Below are 22,277 nucleotides of genomic sequence, written 5' to 3'. Positions count from 1 at the left end.
GCGAATCTGTTCATGATGCACGTATCCTGAGGGAGAGTGCTTTATACAGAGAGCCAAAACAACCCACCGGATGGCATAATATTAGGAGACAGTGCCTGTCCACTGCTACCATGGCTGATTACTCCTTTTCTTGCAGCAACCACACCTTCGCAGGCACGCTTCAACACTGCTCATCGCAAAACAAGATGTGCAATTGAGCGTTTAAATGGAGTTCTGAAGAGACGCTTTGCATGCCTTAACTACTTGCGAGTGGAACCACAGGGAGCATGCAACATAATACTTGCGTGTGTCTTTGTGACAGGTTCATCTCTGATGTTTTTTTAAATATTTTTTTTATTAATATCCAGAAATATTGAATATCCTTTTTGTTTGTTATTCAAATCTGTTTGGGGGTTTATTTCATGGGAAAAAGATCATTTTTATTTTTATTTTATTTCTACTTTACTATACTGAAAGGCTTCATTGGTGGCCTTGTGGAACGAGCGACTTGGTATCAGACGAGCCCCTTCACTGTCCATTTTTTTTACAACTCATCTTAAGACCTATTTTTATTCCTTGGTTTTTAATCCAGCTTTAGACTCTGCTCCTGTTTTTATTGTTGCCATTTTATTGTTTTTTTATTGCATTTTTTTTTTTTTTTCTTTAATGTTTCTTGCTTTATGTTTTTAGGGCTATTTAAGAACAGCATTTTGCTTCAGCTGTGGTTGATTTTCCAGCGCTATATAAAGTTGAGTTGATCCCAGATAGGGTTAGTATTCCTGAGCCAAACATATTTATGTCTGTTGTCTGATGAAGCATCAACTGCATGTCACATTGCATTCTGCTCTTATTCAAGTCAGACATTCTAGAACCACGGCAGTTTGCACCTTATCCTGTGTCATATCTCCAGCTTTGTTGCATGTGACGAAAATACTGTCCACCGACACTTTCATGCTTTCCATATACACACGCTATATAAATATATATATATATATATATATATATATATATACACTTTGCTGTATGGAGGCACAGCTCACCATATGCACAATCTGCACAGTGTGTAACAGTGTAGAACTAAAAGATATAGACGCTACGGGTATTATTTGCTAAGACCCTATGAAAAGCATGCGGAATTGCAGGCTAAAAGGTTGAGCTTCTGGTATATGTGTGTTTTGGGGGTGATCCATAGAGACATTCAAATGAGGGGTTTTGCCTCCATTAAGCTGTTTATATGAAAAAAAGGTCTGGTGGAAGCTATATCATCTCCATGTTTATTTGCTTGCATTCGCCATGGAGTGATTGGAGGGAGCTCGTAAATCCGAATTTGAACTAACAAAGGGAAACACATCATGGGGGGATGATCAGACACAGTCAAAGCTGTGGGAAAAAAAGAACAAAGCAACAGAAACGCATTCGGAAACGATTTAAAAGCCCCGAGGAGGGGCAGATCACAGATAATATCTTAAAACAGAGTCAATATATAAACATCTGTGCCCGTGTTCACGAAGCGTCTCAGAGTCCTCTTAGGGAGCTCAGCCCTATCTCAGCCTAAAAATCCTTAGCAAGGACTCTTAAGCTTAAAAGTGATTCAGGAAGTTTCTAAAAGTAACTCTTAGCAAGCAGTTGACAGCAACTTTTATCTTAGTGAGGAGGCGTGGTTGACCCCATTGCTATGTGTGACGCAGTCTGCTGAAAGCTGTGATTGGTTGGTGGAGAAAGGAAGACCGAAAAAAAGCCTCTGTGCTCCTCGTAATGAACGGAGAGTAAAATAACCGATCAAATATCTTGGGCTGTATTAAAAATGTGTAATCATGAAAATTATTTTATGTATTTTATGTACCGCACTGTTGTGATCACCTTCATCTCGGGCGTTATTGCGTTGCTTCGCTGTGGGAGAAATAAACTTTTCCCCGATGAGGTCGACCACAAACATTATTCCGGTACAATCAAGCCGGTAGTGTGTCATTAATTGTTGTCATTAAACACAGTGGCGCCGCCAGGATTCAAATTCATAGTAACCCCCCCCCCCCAGTTTTCCGCGAGCGCAAGGGGGGTCGGGGGGCATACAGGCAGAGACAAAAACAAATACCCCTTTAGAATATTTACTTTTTTCACACCTTCAAAAAAAATTGTACGCACAGTGCGCGGCGCCACTGATTAAACATACGGAGAACATTGTTCCTTTCTCTGGTCTGTTTAAGAAACTCCTAGACTTCTTAAAAGTCCTCCTCACTACTTTTAGCGGTTTTCCACCTTAGGAGCTCTCTTAGGGCTTAAGATGCTTTGTGAATTACTTTTATCTTAGTGAGAAAAAATGCTAAGAAAAACATTAAATTTCGAGGAATTCTAAGGTTTTTTTCTTTAAGAGTGACGTCACCGAGAGCTACTTTTAGCCTTAGGATGATTGGTGTATACGGGCACAGGTCTCTAGTCCATCACAGGGCACACACACACACACACACACACACACACACACACACACACACACACACACACACACACACACACACACACACACACACACACACACACACACACACACACACACACACACACACACACACACACACACACACACACACACCTCAGAATTGTTTAGGGTCACCAGTTAGCCGCCGCTCCACCAAGCTCTTTATGTGACATAAACAAAACTATCAGCATAAACTGCAGTATTTAGCTGATATAGAACACATCTGACATCACGCATCCATGAAAGCAAAATTGACCGTGTGTGTTATTCAGTGATCCTATCAGCGTATCAGCCTTCACATGTGTTTGCGCCGGCTTTCGCACAAGTAAACATTTCTCAGACCAGGCCCTTGTATGTCAAGGAATTAAATGGATGAATGAATTTTAATGTAGAATCTATTTAAGAGACTTCTGACAAGCGGAGTTTCGGTTGTCCCCAGTATTCACCTGCTCATTCGCTCGTGACTGAGGGCGGTTGACGGCAGCGGTCCACTCTGAATTTGCCCGGTCGTGTCGGTAAGCGAGCTGATGAATTCTCTTTGTTGCCACAACGCCAGATGGAGTCCGGTCGGATTGTTACGCCCTCAGCCCCTCGTCTCCTCTCCAAGCAGGCCTCGCCATCCAATTACTTTTAATTACTGCGGGGAGAGTACGCGCTGCACCTTAGCAACAGGCGCAGCTGATGGAACGGCGGGCTTGCCGGCGTGTGATGGGAAGTTGGCGAGCAACAGGGCTGACACGTGTGGTTTATGGATGACTTCTTCTGGGGCTCGCGGGGGAGCCTCTGTCTGTGTGTAGAGCTCCTCCAGGGCTGAATTAGCCCCCCTGATCCGCTAATCAATTTGGAGAGAAGAGGGAAATTAACACAGGTTCTCCTACGAGGAGTCAAGGAGGAAATACATTCCTCCTGGCGGTTGTAATTTGCTGCCTGGGTGAAATAAATGCCAATATAAAGAGTGGGCCATTTGTGTCATGGCGCCTTGTTATTATTTCCTTGTGATATATAGAATAGAGTTGTGCGGTTTTTTTTTTGGTTTTTTTTTTACTCCCTTTTTTAAAATTTGTTGAGAAAGCCAGAGACGGATGACTTTGAGGAGCTAATGATCACAGTGTCAGGGCTTTGTGATCCAGTTAGAAGAGTATTTGAGCGCCATCCGTGACCTGTATAAATCATATCCACAGGCATGTTTAAAGTATTACTGTGTCATAATGAAATATTCAAATGCGGGCTGCCTGCTTCCAACACGACGGAGCAGGTAAGCCTATAATGATGACAACGGCCGGGGAGAAATAAATGGAATTCACAGGAAATGAATCAGAGTCTCGGCGTGACGGATGAGGCCTGAAAGTGGGTCAGAACCAAAGGTTGGTTTCCTGGTTGGTCGGTCGGCTGCACAACTGGGCCGAGACGCGGCGCCGGGGGCAATCAGGCATCGGGAGGCATGGCTATTCTTTCCATTTCCCTGCTTTGATCACATATCCTCAGGTCATTTATAGATCCTGGGTTACCAGGCTCAGGCACATGCACCGACAGAGAAAAACAGACACCGACGGATCGTTTATTTCTGTTTTCTCCGGGAGGGAGGGAAATAATTTTTTATCCGCAACCCAATGCTGGTCTCGCTCACGACTCAATCCGAAACTCCTGCTGTCTGCGTCGGCCTGAACAAAAGGTCTGCCATTCGTTAATCGAGGGAAACTCGATTTCACCGCCTTTGAATAAGTTCTGAATTTTTGCGCTAAGTCAGTCATGTTTTAATCACCCAGCCTGGCAATTAATCACCAAGCTGTTTAGTGTGATTGCAATGAATATTCAGTCAGCTACTTGAAGTCTTTCACCCGACCCTTCCTCTCGCCTCGTCTTAATTATATTCCGTTCGGTGGCCCCCGCGGTGGAGCGATGCCTGTTTGCCTTGCTCACCCAGCCTCCCCTTAACAGTCATTAAGAAAAATGACACAAGCTCCGGCAGCGAAAGTACCTCAGGACGCAGAAATTAGTTTAAAGGCAAGACGCGGTGCGGCGCCGAATGAAATCCCCTCTACCTGTTCTCGCTCAACGCCGAGACTCATAAATCACTGCGCGCCACTTCCTGACGGGTGAGAATCAGAGCGTTCGGTCTCGCAGAGCGCGAGGCACTGGGACGCCCCCCCCACCTCAACACCCCCTCCGCTACTGCACCCAACCCTGCCCTTCTAACTCATGGTGCGCAAGATGCCTCGATGATTAGATGTTGAAAGTTCAAAAGGTCAGGCATTGGAGTAGATGCTGCTCCTTCGTTTGATTGTTCTCCATGTTGTCAAACTCATCGCAGACAAAGAGGCACGTAGAGCCTCATTCTTATCTGAGTTGAGTTGGAACAGTACAATGACCAACTTTTAAAATATTCTTCCCGCTGTCAGGGTTATGCAGGGTGGACCCAAAGGCAGACTCAGCCAGTTCCATGAAAACCAGGTTTATTGAGACAAAGTCCAGGGAGCACGAGGGCGACGAGACGACACGGTGACAAGAAGACAAGACATGTTGACGAGACGATCCGGCAAGGACAACAGAGGGAGAGGGGTTTAAATACACAAGGAAGGGGTGGACACAAGTGGAACATTGGTTAATTGGAAAACACGAGGTGAGACACACAGAGGCCTGACTCCCGCTGTTCTAGAGCAGGAAACTGTTGGTACATTCTGGAAATATTAACTGTATTTTCTGGACGATAAGTCGCACCTCAGTATATGTTGCATTTGTTTTAATATGAAGTAAAAAAAATAATAATAATTTTTTTTGTCCCATGCTGAAACATAACTACTGTTAGTAATCCTGCTGTTCCAGAACCTTCTGTAAATGTGTTCCTCGGTGCCGGACTTTAGTCCTTTAGTCTATGTCTCAGTTGTATTTACCACGGGAACCATCACCAGTGTCTGCTATATTTTTGTTGGATTACTTATAATGTGTTTCCTCTACATTCATTTAGTAGTGGCGGGCCGCCATTCCTAAATCCTTGCCGCCGCTCCTTCAAATGTCTTCTCTTATTTTTCATATTTTTTAATTGACGCAAATATATCACCGCCGCAAGTCTCAACCTTCCCAGCAGAGTCCTGCACTGGGCCAGGGACTCGCGATCATAGACATTATATACGGAGACGCCTCATCGACTGGCGCCGCCTACTGGAGCTGACGTCGATCTTGGATGGGTCATCCTGCACCTCCAGTGCTTTTATTTCTACTGAGGAAGGTTTAGTCCGCCTGTAATAATAATCACTCATCGTTAATGCTGAGACACTGTGTTATGCTTTTTTTTTTTTTTTTTCTTTTTTTTTCAAAGACTGACATATGAAATGGTATATTAATAATGTTGCACATACACATGTGTACACACGCACGCGTGCATGCACACACACACAGTTGTGTTGGAATAAATCTTCACCAAAACAATGTTCGCTTTTGTTGTTTTTTGGCCAATTCATAGTCAGCCCACTGTTGTGTGTGTGTGTGTGTGTGTGTGTGTGTGTGTGTGTGTCTCAGTAAAAGGGAAGTTAACATATCTATTTATTTATAACATGTAAGAAGCATATATGTGAGTATGTGTAAAAAGAAACAAGGGAGAGATTTTAATCTGTGCAGACTCATGATGCTAACAGCTGTATGGAACGTATCGTCGCAACGTAGTATTTTGTAGTCCACAATGCATTAAGCACCATTTAAGGTCTATTTTTTTTTTTTTTTTTTTTTTTGGTTGTTGGTGTGCATTTATTAGCTTTTTTAAATTTTATATTTATTTTTTGATTGTATAGTAATAACAAAAAATATATACTTTTGACCCCGTTCGCGGAGCCTACTAAGCGGAGCTGCTAAAAAAAAAAAAATCCTAGCGACAGTGGTGTGATTTTCATTTTTATAATTTTTTCTAAATGGATTATGAGCCACTTGAAATTGAATAAAAGTGCAACCTGAAGTCCATTTTTCCACAGGATGTTACCATACTTACCTAACTTGTCTGAAGAAGCAAGTTGCTTCTCAGGGTGAATGTTTTCATTCATTTAAATCTCATGGTATGAATTTGTCTGCTCACTTAGTCTTGTGTTATGAACCAGATATCTTTTTTTTTTTTTACCTTGCATGTCCACTTTTCTCGTCCTGACTGGGGCGTCCCAGGAGGGTATTATAAAACCCTGAAATGTCTGGTATTTTTTTTTTTTTTTTTTTTTTTTTTCAAACCTGTCGTTTTTGCAGAGGGGTAATGACAGTGCTCTGTTGGGTCTGAATTTGGCCCCATTGACAACGTATCACGTGAAAATGCATCGTTGCTGCATTTTTGTTTTAGAAATGTTTTTGCGTATACACTGCAACACTTTAAAAACGATGTCCATTTACATGGAAATGGCAAAAATGCTATAATTAGCATATTGGGCCACAAGTATGTGTTGTTAATAGGTTTTGTAATGAAACTCCACACACAGGCAGAGAACAACAATAAACATTAACAATGGGAGTACGCCTAACGTTTGTATGGACAGAAGACCATTGCCATTACGGTGACTTTCCACTCTAAAACTACCGAGTACCAGGAGATCGTGGACTGGGAGTCATGACACTCTGGAGAACACCACTGATGTCCATCTACTCACACGTGTGCAGGAGAATTATTTCCTATGGCCGTGGTGCGCATGCTCACTAGCAGTTCTTCAGAAAAGTTACGTTTTCTGAAGATTTCCACGGATATGGAGACGGAGAGTCTGAAAAAGTTTCACATTGGGAGCAATTTACAAAGCAATAGCATTTTCAGCGGCTCAGAGCACCATTGTGTCCATGGACACTATGAAATTGTGGCGTTTTCACTATTTCTTAATTTTTTTTTAAATTATTCACCGATTTGTTTCACTTGGCTTTTCAGGTCCTATTTTTCTCGTTACCATGATTATATCTGTCCCATTTTGTTATTCAATCTTGTCCCCTTTTCACTGGTAATCTTTGGACTTGACTCTTAACAATATGTCTTGAATTGATTGAATTGTTGAATTAAATCAATTGAATTGAATTGTTCCTGAATGCGAAGTTTTGATATTAAAAAAAACCCTGATATACAGTTGTACATGACACTCTGGAGGAAAACAGTGTTGTCCATCCGCTCGCTCAGCCCATTTCAAAACGTTGACGTTTTCAGTGGTTCCGAGCACCACTGTCGTGTGAACGGATCCTCAAAACAGTTTTCCATTTTCTCTTGGAAAAAAAGTTGCGGCGTAAACAGGGCCATCAGTTCCCGCTGTGGGTGGCTCGACTCCGCTCACAAACAGGGGGAGACGTCAGAGCAGCATTGTTTCTAGTCTTCCCACAAAACACAAAACACCAAGTTCTGCTTTCCAGGGGAACTGCAGGAAAACGTTTACCATTTACCATTTCTGGCAGGCAAAAGGGTAGGCTGAGTCCACCGTTTGCAAATCTGGGGCATACTGTAGGTCTCTAACAAAAGGTGTTTTAGACTTCAGAGCTCGCTTGAACACAGAAAAACATAAAAAACCTTTCCGAAGGGAGATGATTTTTTATTTTTTAGTTTTTCTGCAACATTGACTGAGTTCTGTGTCAGACCCGGGTAAACTGGAGGTGCTGCGAATGCAGCAGTGGGTGTGATGGTATTTTATATTGTGAAACACTATGATAACTACAGGTCTTTGGATTCATCTTTCTAAAAGAATAAAACATTTCCAGACTCTGACGAGCAATTCAGTGGCAGTCGCAGGTGTCAGCCAGCATTTAAAAATATAGCAGTTTTCATCCGTAACATTAAACACACACACACACACACGAAATGCCTTCTCCATTTATTTTTTTTGCGTCCATGTATTTTAGACTGTGGGAGTGAACCGAAGCGCCACAGAAAACCCACACATACAGAGAGAACATGTCATCTCCACACAGAGAGGCTCCAGGAGCACAGGAACTGGTGGTGGCTCCACTCTGGTCCTCTCACATGAAGTTGATGAGGTTTCCCGTCCACGCCGTGTTTTTGGTTTTGAGCCGTCGTCCGATATGTCAGGATTGTGATCTGGCTCTGAGCTTCACGCCGTCACCTTCCTCTGGAGCTCTTTGCTCAGCTCTTCTGTTTTGCGGCAGCGAAGAGAGTTAGTGTCTTTGGAAGTCTTCACCTGACGGTACTCGCCTCTCAAAGCCAAGAGTTGTCCGAGCTCGTTGGTAATCTTCTCGTACTCTTGTTCGAGGCCAGCTTCCTGGGAGTGGTTTTGAGGTCTTTGTTTTTCTTGAGATAAAGACATGCATGTCCATAGTGCTTTTTCAGGTCAATCATTTTTCAACTGGAGCGTCCTGGTTTGCTGCGACTTCAGGTAATTTTGCACCATCAGTGTTAACAAGTCACTTTCAATTTGAACGTCATGTTTCAGTTTTTCTTTCAACTCCTGATCCTGCCGCTGGAGGTCGGTTCTGACCTACTTCCTTTCCTGCTTCTATTTTCATTTCAAGCCATTTTGCTTTCAGCTGGAGGTCTAGAGCCTCCTCCTGCAGAGCCTTGTCATTTCGGCTCAGGGCTTTGGTCTGTGCCTTTATTGCATGGCGTTCCTCTTCCAGGGCTTTGCAGTCTTGCACCTTGAGTTGCTGCTGGAGAGTTTGGTTGGCCTGGATGAATTTGTCCCTCTCTTCGTGCGCAGCCCTGCAGTTCTCCTTCAAGGCTGCTTGACTTTGGGGTTTACCGTCGAGGTCGTGCACTTGCGTCTCCAACAGTTAATTCAAACCGCTGGCCATGTTTCTCTCAGCTTTCAGCTCTTGATACTTGGAGGTCTTGGCAGTTGGTGAGCTTGTTGTTCAGCTCTTCCAGCTGGAGATTCAGGGGGCTGTTTTTTTTTTTTTTTTTTTTTTTTTTTTTATGACTTATGTTTCCTCAAGAACAGCACAGCACTTGTAGCGGAGGCGTTTTTGTAAGTCGTCATCATTCGAGAGAAGTGAAGAAGCATCCTTTTCGCGGGCCAGAAACTTGATGAGTTTTGCTTTGAACATCGGTCCTTCTGTGTTTATGTTGCTCTGCAGTGAATCTGATGGATCCAGTAACCTGGTACCTCTAGTGAAACCGTGTGAAGGACAGAAATGAACTCTGGAGAATTCTTCTTCTTCTTTCTTCTTTGAAATTTTTTTTGAGCGGTGGGAATTGTATGGGCTAGCAGGAACCAGCAGATGGCGGTACTGCAACTTAACGGATGCCGTTGAAGAAGAAGAAGAAGAAGAAGGGAAACAATCGAGAGGGAAACCGTCATCAGGGACGACGAGAGCGGTGGGAAACAATCTTGATAGAAAGAACATTAAACACAAATTAACTGTAAGAAAGAGCCAAATACAGACATAGAGAGTAGAACAATATGTAGGAAGTGAATCAAATGAATAAAATAAATACAAATCAACTAAAAGTCTAGATACAAGGTTTTCTAAAGTTTGCTTTGAAATATGTCCACACAACAGAGACCAAAGCCATTTTTTATGGTGTCAAAGAAAGTTTATTTTATATAATAAAGCAGTCTAATAACCTGAATGTATCTGTTAATCATTTTGTTTTATCTCTGGATTTTATATCCCAACAGAGGAGGATTTCTCTGGATATTTTCCAATTTTTTTAAATAATACTTTATTTGTACATTTTTTAACAAATGGACAAAAGCAAGCAAAAAACAAGGCACAAAATAAAACAAAACAGCAACAACAACAAAAATTACTCAGACATGTCTGGTTAAGCAACTCGGAATTCGATTATGAATGCAATGGTACAAGTAGAAGTGTTCACAGGGTCACAATGTCAAAAACAAATATCAATCATCCTCCACTTCATCTAGAAAGATGAAAAATGGCTCCCAAATTGCAAGAAACTTTATTATAGAACCAGTCCTTTGAAATCGAAGTCTTTCCATTCGGATAGCGAAAAGCATTTCGGCACTCCATGTTTGAAAAGGTGGGGCTAAGGGAGACTTCCATTCCTCAACGGTCCATTGCAACCCCCCCCCCCCCCCCCCCCCAAACCAAAAATTTAATCAAATTTGGACTTAAAGGAAAATTTGCCAATCATGTCTTTTTAGTTTTTTTTGTCCCCCTACCAACTGACCTCACAAAAAGTGCCTTGAGAAAGTCAGAGAAGCTAAATATCAATGTTGTCTGGTCTTAGTTAAGTGAAAAATGACCAATATTACATAACAAGTTACTTTTGTTACATTGAGATACTTGCAACACAGCCTGTGTCAAGAAATTATATAAACAATGATATTTATTACTTGCAAGTACATGTCAAATAGCAGGAAAATCAGTTCAGGCAGACATACTCCTTGTTTGCTTGCTTTCTTAATTTATGATCATCTGTCTAGGGGCCTTTGAAGTGCAGCTTTCTACCATGAACTTTTCTCAGATTGCCTCGCTGCAGTTCTGAAGTGTGACGTTTAGCAACATGGTACTGCCTTAAAAGATGAAATGCATGGACAATCAAAGAGAGCAGTTGAAAGTGTTGGTTGTCAGTCCCATGCTGAGTGTCTATTACATGCTCTCCCAAGTCGAAAATGTCTTCCGCTCCCACTTCAGCTCGGACCACATTATTGACTTGAGGGGGGGTTGCCATGGACCCCCTTTTGTTTACGGGTGCCTTTGAGGCTTCCTTTGACACTCACTGGATGAATTAATTGAATTTTCAATTAAAATTGAATTAGTTTATTTTTCCCAGCTTTATTATTAGTCTTCCCCCTACCCAATAATTCCTCCATGAGGTTTCCACGGGACCGAGCTTTTCCTCAGCTTTAAAATTAGGTATTATTTGTGTTGATACGTGGACGAGCAAGCGAGCTATGATTTTTTTGTGTGTCGCGTGAGGCATCTAGTGTTTTATATCTATGGCGCGGGGTGCATCTAATTCCTCGTTCCCTCAGGGTCCGCATGACGTCTCGGAAGGCACGCCGCTGGGCCATCACGTTTGGGGTGTCGTCTGGAAAAATCAGGACCTCACTCCCCTTATATTCCATAGATTGCATCCTGCTGCATCGCAAAACTAACTCTTTATCCTGAAAGTGGTGGATGTGTGCCAGGATGGTGCGCGGTCTGGCATCAGCTGGTGGTCTTGGCTGCAGTGCACGGTGGGCGCGATCCACTTTAAGTCCCTTTCCTGGCAGTTTTGGTATGAGCTTGGAGATGGTTGTTGTGCTTGGTGACTTCTGCGCACATAAGTAACAAGTCTACATCCTACACCTGCACACTAGCGCCCCCATATGTTACGATTTTTAAAAGACATCTTTGGTAAGGTGACCATGAGAGGAATCATGAGGACAAACACTAGAAACTTCTAGGTTTTGCTTCCTGTGTTTTAGTACTAAACACGTACATTTACTGATAATAGAATTTATTGACAATGACTCAGGTTGTAAGAAATCACGGTGAACCTCAAAACAGACTCCAACAAAACAGTTCAAGTTTTCACAGACTTTATTAAAGCTCTCACAGAAGCAGATGTGTCCACAGGGTGATCCAAAAGCACTGTCCAAAAAGCAGGCAAAAGCCCCCACAAAAATCCACAGTTCAACTAACACGGGTGAAACACTAGGGAATGACAAGAGACACGGGTTGTCTTGACATAACGTACAAAGGTGATCTGTCACTTAGACAAAAGGAATGAGGGCATAAATACACCGGGATTGGGGAAAGAGACAAGTGACACATATCAGGATTATTAGACACACCGGAGCCGACCGGAAAGACCAGAGTGAGGAGATGCGGATCAGAGAGGTGAGTGACAGAATAAAACCAGAAAAGACAGACAGGTAAGATGCTCACCTTTCTGCAAAGACACAGAAGGAAACCTGACGCAGGCGACCAGGCAGAATATTATGAGGGGCGTTTCACATTCGGGAAGTCTGGGACTCAGTTGGGAGGGGGCGCAACAATTATCACACCTTCATTTGGTTCAGGTGGCGTTCACATTCACCTTAGAGCCCGGACCGGACCGGACCAAACCGCCTGGAGAATGTCATGCAATTACAACAGCTGCTGGTTTGGGGGCGCTGTTGCCTGAAACAAACACTGACCAGAGAGGAAGTAAAGAAGAAACACAGCTCATCGATTGGTCCGGACCGAAAGCAGGAGTAATTTTGCTATGTCAAACAGTCGTGTCTATGTGTATGTCAGCTTTCTTTCTTTTCCTTTCATTTCTTCTCTCGTGCACTCCAATATACTGTATGTGAGAACTTGCAGTTTTCCCACGTTCGTTTAAGAAAAGGAGTTTGGCCATGTGCTCTCACCGGAGCATTTATCACACAAAGTGTCTCTACTTCTGTAAAATTATTTCACAACTTTTTGCCAACTCTGGTAGCAAATCCTGGAACAAAATCTTACTTTTGCAATGATGAATGAAGTTCTACAAAAGCAGGTATATGAAATACAGCATGAATCGCCATTTAAATATGGTGACAATAAGATATATAGTTCAACTAATGGAAGTATTATCCAATATGTTTGTCCACATGTGGACGCTCATAAATCCATGAAAGGTCTTTTTACACAAAGTTTCACCCTTGAGGTTTTTTTTTTGGTCTGCTCCTCTTTGTCCTTCGCCATATCACTTCTCATTACTTTTCCTTTTCAGATCTCACGCTGCTTCTCAAGTTGTCCTTGTCAGTCGCTCGGTGGCTGTTAAAACTCAGCTAGTTTCATTTTGGACTCCTTCCTCATTCAAACACACAGAAATACCCGCTTCTGTTCTTCGAGTGCTTTGAAATGTCACATCTCCTACATGCACTGTTCAGCCTTTAGAAATTGAAAAGTCGTCACTTCTCATACCGCCATTCTTCCTGATTCTTTATGATTGGGTTTGTAGTTAGTACTCAAACTCATGCAACGATAACGGCGAATACGTGAGCTCGAAAGGTGTTTAATCTGGTAATTGATATATTGGCACAAAAGACCATCTTTTCGACGCGTTTCCATAGTGCGGCTGAAATAAACCGTCAAAGATCAGATTATCCACAAAAAGTCCTTCGCTGTACTACAATTTTCTGTGCATCTCCTGTCAGATGAAGGGCAGGAATGTCAACATTTTAATAATAATAATTGCTTTTTAATGGAAACCGTGTGACACTTCATCGCCCATTAAATCTGCCCTTCAAGATTTGATAGTGTTGATTCTATTATGTTGGTATTTAATGGAAAAGTCCACAAAAGCACTACCTCAAGGTCATCCACTGAAATGGTTAAAAAAAAAAAAGCCCAGTGTACATGTGTATATTTACACAAATTTTCTCTTATTTTGCGCAGTGGGAACTAATGCATAGTTAAGCCAAGACGTGCAGAAGAAACACTTGAATATGAATTCTGCGGTGAAATCACCAAAAAATAGAGAAAGTATCTGTTGAGCTGAAATGAACTGAAAGATAAACGATGTGTGTCTGAGCTAAACCTTTTCGGTCGCACGCATATCAAACCTTCACATTAATGCAGTGCAGATTTTGAAATATCTGAGGATTAAAAGTGCCATTAGGCTGCAGCGTTGCTTCATTACCTCACTGCAGGTAAACGTAGAGGAGTCGGCGCTGAACTTCTCATTTCCCCAATCCCGGGAAGTCCAAATTCACCCGATCTCTGTGACGATGACTCAGCGTCGTCTCCATGACACATTACAATGTTACAAGGATGTAATTAATCATCATGTGAACACTTTTATCTGATTTGGTTCAATTAGATTCACAATGTGATTGGAGGAGGGGGGGGGGGGGGGGGGGGGGGTATCCCGACCGATGATCCAATTAAACTCCATGTAAACAACACGTGGGACTGTTTCCTACTGTCGGAGCATTGTGTGCATTTATTCTTTCTTTGTTTTTATTTTGATCGTGTCATTTTCTCTTACTCACATTTCACGAAAACCTTGTCCTTGTGTGTTTCCATAATTGAAAAGTAGCACAAGGAAGATGAATGTTATTGTGGGTGCCCGTTATAAGATTGTTACAGTTTACAGTTACAGCACATGTTATCGTTACAAGAAATTCAAGGTTACCTTTAACTGATTGTCGTTCGTAGCCCATGGCATTATTGTTGCTCATTATTTACAAAATATTCACTGCAGTTTCAACAAATCATGTTACGGCAAAGTCAGTGTTACAATTATTGGAGATCATAGAATTCAATTGTTGTCTGTTTGAAATTGTGGTTCACAGTGGAAGAGTTCTATAAATTCAAATCCAAGACATTCCACAGTTTGACTCGGGCCACAGAGGTGCCCGTCTGTTTCTGGGTCGTTCTGGCAGTTCAGTTAAGGAAGTTACGATTTATTGAACTGGATTGATCAGATTTGATTGAAAACAAGGTTTGTACAGTTTGAGGCAATAGAAAATTACTTGTTTTATATATTATGATTCGTGTTTGTATTTCTATAAGGGCTTGTAATTTTATTAGTTTTGATTTTACAAATAGTTGATTGGTATGTTGTGTTCCATTGGCTTCATGTATAATTATTATTGGGGTTTTTAGTATTGTTATCAATGGTCTGATGGTTGTGTTTGTGTTTCCCCATACTTCTAAGCAATGCATACAATAGGGCAATATTAATGCCCAGTATAATAACCATAAAGGTGTATAATTTAAAAAACCAATTTTACTTTGTGAAGAATAGAAATATTTTTGCATGAGGTTTCATACAGCGTCACACCCAAGAACCAGAATTCTGATTCCCTTTCAAAATATTAATTCCGTTTAAAGACGAATGTCAACATTTAATTTGAAATTTGAAAACATCATGAATAAAATTTTAGCGACACTAAGCAATAATTTATTTTCATCAAACCAATTCTTTATTTTTACCATTTCTTTTTGGATTATTTTACTTTCATCTTGTCCTTTGAATTATTTCTGGACAAGAAAAAAATAAATCATCATCTGCAAATAACACAAACTAATGTTGTTTCACAGGCTTCAAAAGAAAACATTCTGGATTACTGGAGCTGAGAAATCCAATTTTAATCCAGAAACAGCTGATGTCACAGTGCAAAGCATCATGGGAATGATTCTCCCGATCACTCTGAACATGTTTAGTGTCACATTTATTCCACATGTCACAAAGTAGCATCCAGTTTCGGCAGTTACATGGAGTGTAAGGCTCCGTTTACATGACTTCAAGAGTGAAAACGCATCATTTTAGTCTCAGAAAGGTTTTGCGTTTCCATGGCAACGTTACGAAAATTGACATCCATTCACACGTAAATGGCAGAAACGCTGATAACGACGACCGTTTCCACGGACATGAAGTATCTGAGCATTATGTTTATGATTCAGAGTTAATGGAAAGACCGTTTTTCCACTGTCGGAGCTTTGTGTTGCATGTCTTTCACAGAACATGTGAAGCTTCAACCTGCAGTCGTCGACCGATGCAGAGGACCTCGCTGCTCTGAAACATTATGTCGTCTCTATTGTTGATGTGAGCCCACAAAAGGCAACCTCAGCAAACTAATGATTGTGGGATTGATTCATACAAAGACACATTCAGCACATGGAGAGGTAGACACAGGGATTGAACCTCCAGCAATTCGATTGGAAGACAATCCACTTTCGTCATAGTTGTTGAACTGGTAGCAGAGTTCATGCACGGACAGATGAAGAGGAGAAAAATAATTAATCCAACACTTATAATGAAGACTTACCCGGTAGAACAGGTACAGTATATACGGTTGGTAGTACATCAGAATACAAAATGAAAATAAACTCTGTACCATGGTTAAAAAAATAAAAATAGTGCATTATTTATCACTGAGTTAATTTAATAACTTCAACATTAAATATTCAATGGCAGCCTGACCTGAAAAATAACACTTTTACTATGCGTGCGGTATAATATGAATTAATTTTACACTTCAAGGATCTCCTCCTTTAGAGCAGTGAGTTATTATTGTAATAATTAATCACCCATGTTCATTGCCTGAGGGCAGATTTGTTGATCTCCCGCGGACAAAAAAACAGAAGAAGAAAAGGAGCGTCCTTTTATCTTTGCATGCAGACCTTGGATATTAAAATGACCCAGTGAGAGAGGCAGTGTGTTTATCTGATGCACTGAGGTATGCGTTCACACCTGTTGAGGATTTTGACCTTGAATAAAGGTCAAATGAAGATTTTAATGAAATTGGAGTAAAAAAAAAAAGAAGAAAAAATCGCTGATTTGAGATTGAGCTTCTTTTCTTGTACGGTTCAGCTGCTGCTGGATGAATTGTAGACCCGCTGCAGCAGGATTCACTTTTTTTGTGGCGTTTGTTTCTGGACCCATCTGTTCAACGAGGCAGGACCGTCTCACTCGTCCGACCGAACAACTTCCCAATGATGAATTAAGTCTTAATGTCTGTGTCACTCCTGAAATTGCCGCCGTTACATCGCATTGTGTTCCTGCTTAATGATGCACGATAACGCGTTTTGGTAAACTGTGTCGCTGCCACTGTGACTTTGGAAGAGAGGTATCTCACAAGTCCAATGATAATTACCTGTCGCATAATGGGAGTGATTCAGAAGCTAATCGCGTCCATATCCCCTCATAACTCCATGTGGACTTTGGAGGTCCTGTCACATGCGGCGATGGTGAATCAAAGATGGACTTTTTAATGTCACCGTGAAGGTCTTCAGCACAAACACATGGTTATTAAAGTCCCCCCGAGCTACATGCCACACGCTAAAGAGTTTCAGGGCTCACGCACCAGCGATGCTACATGCTACCCATGATTAAATTATGAGTGATGACACCCATTGACAGCGAGCTGGAGCGCGTATTCTTCTTTCTGTGTGATGTTGAAGATGCTGAACTAAAATGATGCTTCCGGTGATTATTTTAAAAAAAAATAAAAAAAAGTGTTGAGCTTGAGGGTTTGAAGTGAGAGGTGCTAGTTGTGAGGTGAAAGCAGTCAGTATAATGGATGGACCGTTACGGTGGTGACCCGGATCAGTGGACCAAAAGTGTTGATCACGTCTGTTAATTTAACAATCCAATAAAGAGTACTCCAAATGAAAACTCCTGCATCCTGACACGGATTGGTGGAGAGAGAGAGAGAGAGAGAGAGAGAGAGAGAGAGAGAGAGAGAGAGAGAGAGAGAGCGAGAGAGAGAGAGAGAGAGAGAATAAATCAATCCCAGAGATCAATGGATCCTGATGAAATATTAACAAGTTGTGGAAACAAACCTACACTATGATTAGTGTGCAAATTGACCCTGTTTTTTGATCAAAGAATCAAAGACGCTTGCAGACGTAGCTGACGCATGACGTTACGCCATACTCGCCGGGTTTTTACCAGTGAGCTATGACGAATACGAGTATTTTGTGCAGTATCGGAGCCTTATACCCAATCCTGGCATCAGTGCATCCCTAATCTACATATTTAATCCTCCACTTACAGCGTTCTATTGGTAATTTTTCAGGATTAAGCACAGAAGTGTCATTCATGAGGACGAAGCGCTAAAAAGATGAATTTGTTCAGGATGTATAACTTCTCTTTCTATGAGGGATGGTTATTGATCCTATTCTCTCAGACTGAGGGCGTGTGTGAGGCGCGATGTTCCGTGGAGCCACAGAATCACAGCGCACTGGTAGCATAGCATCGTTTTTGACACCAACACAACAGGGAAAAGTAACAGATCCTTTCCGCAAACAGTTGAAGAAACATCTTGAAAAGAAGTGACGTGGGTGAAAACCTCTGCTAACATTCAGCGTTCTTTTAATTTTGTGGATACATGAACACAGCGAGCCTGTGGGAAATTTTTTTTATGAACGCTGAAGTCAGTCTGAAGTGACAAAACTGAAGAACTAAAACATAATATTGTACTGATATCACATCATTACTACAAATCTGCAATGCCCAGCGAAGTGATGCTAAATCTGGTCTAAATTTTTAAGAAAACTAATAATAATGATAAAAACAACAATAATATATCATTACTCAATTAATTAATTAATTTGATTACAAATAATTTTTACATAATATGTTTTAAAATATGTTTACAAATATTTTTAATAATGAATAAATATAGAAACAAATATTGATTGATTGTTCTATTTTGTCTTTTTACATGGGAAAAAAGAGCATAAATAACAATAAATGAAGATTAATAGAATATTTTCTTCTTTAGTTCTTTGCTTTACATCTGCATCAATGTTTTTTTTTTTTTTTTTTTGCATCAATGTTGAATGGCTAAATTATTATCAATAATATAAACTAACAAAACTCAGGTATTCATGTGTGGATGTAAACGTGTTTATGCACACACACACACGCAAATTAGTACACGTAATTGTGTTTTCTTTTGTATGCATCTGTATTTTGTGTCTGAAATAAATGGAAAAAAAAACAAACAAAAAAAAACAACAGCAACAACAGAGTGCTAAAAGACATTCTCACACTCACCAACATACAGAAGCTGCGAATGTCACAGAAGTTTGACATGTATTTTCCCCATTTACACTGCTCTGCTCTACAACGCAGTCATATCATTTTCTTTGACATCTGCAAATTAAATCTGACCACTTCATAGTCGAACAAAACATGAACCACACTCGATCTGTCCACCTATGAGTGCACACATATACTTGTCAGGATGAGTCTGGACAACGAAAACTGAACCAAAAATACACTTTCATTGCGTTCTATAAAATGCATGTATTGCTTCTCACACTACGTTTTCATGGCAATGCTGATTAGGTTCACTGGAGACGCCTCAGAACTCCATTCCAATGCTCGCGCCTCAGCATCAAGCTCACATAGCCTCAATTATCCCTACAACTGAAGAAAGAAGAGAAAAACACAGTGAATCCAACCTAAAATGGTCTTAAATGAGGCATAACACTTATCCTGCACTTGTAGTCAAGGCAATCTGGGTTCAGAAAGAGGGTAGTTAAAAAAAAAAGACAATACCGAAATAACAGTAGAGTAGTTTAAAACCTGAACGTGATGCGGTGTACTTTGTAACTTGGAAAGACAAGACTTGGCTTGAACAGTTTCTTAGCTGTGCTATAAGCACAATGAATAAGCAGGCAATAGCAGATTTACTGAGATGGGTGATAAAAAAAAAAGTCAACAGCTTGCTTCACCGCAATGGGCTGCAGTTGTAAAGCTGGTTTTGGTTTTTGTTTTCGGGTTTTATGGCAGCGGATTATTAACCACCAACCTGGAGGGCCAGTTTATCACACCTTTGTCTCGTCTCTACCCTTTCGACATGTTTGGCATGGGTGACACTACCCGGAGTAGAACACTCAGAGCCAGCAGAGCTCCACGAGCTCCACGAGTCCGGGTGACTCGTAAACTATCCCATCGCGATAAGGTAGGGATCCCAGCAAGATTCAAACAACATGAGAAAGACAAAGCTGTGGGGAAAAGGAAGGCAACATAAGAGACTCAGAGAACATTGTGAGAATGAAGTTTATATGTAAAAGTCACAAGATGGAAGGTGAGTAAATACCTCCTAAACACACTACAGCAGCTTCTCTGCTGAAGCTTGAGCCGATTTCCTCCTTTTAAAATGTCATAAACAACACAAACACCTCTACATTGGTCTATTAACATGACCGTAATGAGTGTCTCAGTCATACTTTACTCACATATAGCATGTAGCATCGCTGGTGTGTGAGCCCCAAACCTCTTTAGCATGTAGCATGTAGCATCACTCGACGGATATTAACCTGACTATGACATAACTTTGTACATTGATCTTTGAGAAGGAACCTTTGGTACGTGGACGTGACGTAACACATGAAACTCATTGAAACTGGTCAGACGTCCTTCTGTCACAGACAAACTGAGGCACTGTTGTCGGGCAAACATTCGCCAAGAACCAATTCAATAGTCACATCGAACTTGGACTAAAAGTGGCTACGGGTCAAAAAACACAAGACACTGACTAGGATATATTTAACATCTACACATTATTATTAGTGACGCCATAGTGAACAACCTGAATTTTGTCAGCCAGTCGTTTCTCAGTACGCAGGATTTCCGCAGGCTTCATTCTCAACGTATGGATTTGATGCGCGCTGTTTTGGTAAATAGTTCTTCTGCACACGCACCAACAGAAACAGATGGACAATAATAACAATGGCGGCATCTTGGTAGTTCTATATTGAGAGTCACCCAGACTAACAATCCAACTTGGTCGTCGGTCCATATGAGTGTTTGTGTGCTCCCGTTGTTAATATTTATAGCATACTGTTCTCTCTGCACACACGTGTGGTTTCATTACTCAAACAAACAACGGAGCAAAGTCGCATACTAACTACATCGTTTTCAGAGTTTCTGCTTAAATGGACGTCGTTTTCAAAACATGACCACGCAAACGTGCAATTTTTCTGAAACAAAAACAAAGTATGTTTACTTGAAACCTTGTTGTGGGGGCCTGAATTGATAATCCTGTTGTATCAGCAAGAGTCTTTATTTGTTTCACTGAATTTACAACAATAAACAATAAACTCCCTCCTCTGCATCTCAGTTTTACATCCCAGTATAACGGCTACAAAGCGGTAGCTCGGGTCTGCCCAAAAGAATGAAGACTTTATTTAAAAGACTCCACTTTAAATATGTATGTGGCTCATTATTAGAACATACAGCTGCTCTAATATACTCTCTAAATATTTTATGATCATAATAGTGCCTTTGGTTTTCCGTCCTCACTGTCACTCTTTGTTAACCAAACTCAGGCTGTAAAATGATGTTGTAAAATTCAGCTGGCTGTTTGAGAATGTGAGACTGCCTTAGTTATGGACCAGCATGTGATCAGCAGGCCGCTGTGTGACACAATATTACTGCTGCCAGCCAAGCTCGGTCTTTAACGATAATTAGATGCCACAATAAAAATAGAAATGGTGCAGGAATTCACAAAAAAAATTAAAAATTCAAATAAAAATTCACAGTTCTCTTCTTTGCTTTACAAAGGGGTGGAAACAGTCCTGTATATGATTTAGTATATGTGATTAATAACCTGTTACATTTGGTAACAAATGTATCCCATCACTCCATGATGGAAAAACACACAATACTTCACACCAGCATGTTTTATTGATATCAATTACTAAGAACAAGTGCTGGATTTTTGTCTTTATTAACACTGCTTGAAACCCAAGAAAACAATTAGTGAGGGAATGAAATATGTATGCGTTTTATAAGCGTCTCTTTTCTCGTGGAAAGATTGAGGAGGGGTGAAGACTGTGCTGCTGGCAGGAGACATTTGCATGAGACATCTACCAATTCTACCATCCATTGATCTAACAATACCAGGCGTCTGCAACGGCAGGAGATCCTGAACAGGTCATTGATTCATCACAGTGACAGTTAATTACACCCCTTTACAATTACAGGCAAACTCTACCAAGAGACCCTCAAAGCTTGGTGTCAAAGCGTGGTCTTCTAGCTGTGAGGCACGAGTGCTAAGAACGACACCACTGTGCAGACAAGGGCACCAGCCAATCTTAGAGAGCGTCCACAACGAGCTGAAGCCTGGAATTGGCTTAAAATCCTGCTGACGAACTACGTCACACTAATGTAATGTGGGTTTAGAAGGCATTTTTCTGTGAACAATAAGACTCTGTTGTGTTTAACGTTTTGACAGAATTAACTAATAAGTTAATAAGGTGAAATAACGAGAGTTTCAAAATGTTTAATCCATGACGAATCCAAGTAAAGGTTTTTGGTTTTTGTTTTTTTAAAGAAAGAGTCAAACGTACTGAAACTCTTGGTGTCAACAAGAAGTAACAAAAAAGACTCAATGGGGTGAATGGAGGGGTCATGTGAGACAATTAAAAATAGATCGAGTGACTCGGATGCCCAAATAATGAGAATATTTCAGAAGAAAAAGAGTTGCCC

At 41.1% G+C, this 22,277-nt stretch overlaps 1 protein-coding gene across 1 annotated transcript in view; it reads left to right on the top strand.

Moving 5' to 3' along the window:
* LOC308116519 (putative nuclease HARBI1) overlaps positions 1 to 22,277 on the top strand; it is a gene marked incomplete at both ends in the record, with an annotated part of 54,768 nt that overhangs the window by 562 nt on the left and 31,929 nt on the right. Inside the window, 2 exon segments of the mRNA XM_080474768.1 lie at positions 2 to 52; positions 54 to 294. Coding sequence (XP_080330894.1) covers positions 2 to 52; positions 54 to 294 — 292 coding nt within the window.

This window comes from Lipophrys pholis (genome assembly GCF_963383615.2).
Source record: "Lipophrys pholis genome assembly, chromosome: 11".
Classification (NCBI taxonomy): Eukaryota; Metazoa; Chordata; class Actinopteri; order Blenniiformes; family Blenniidae; genus Lipophrys; species Lipophrys pholis.
This window is presented reverse-complemented; position numbering and strand designations above follow the sequence as displayed.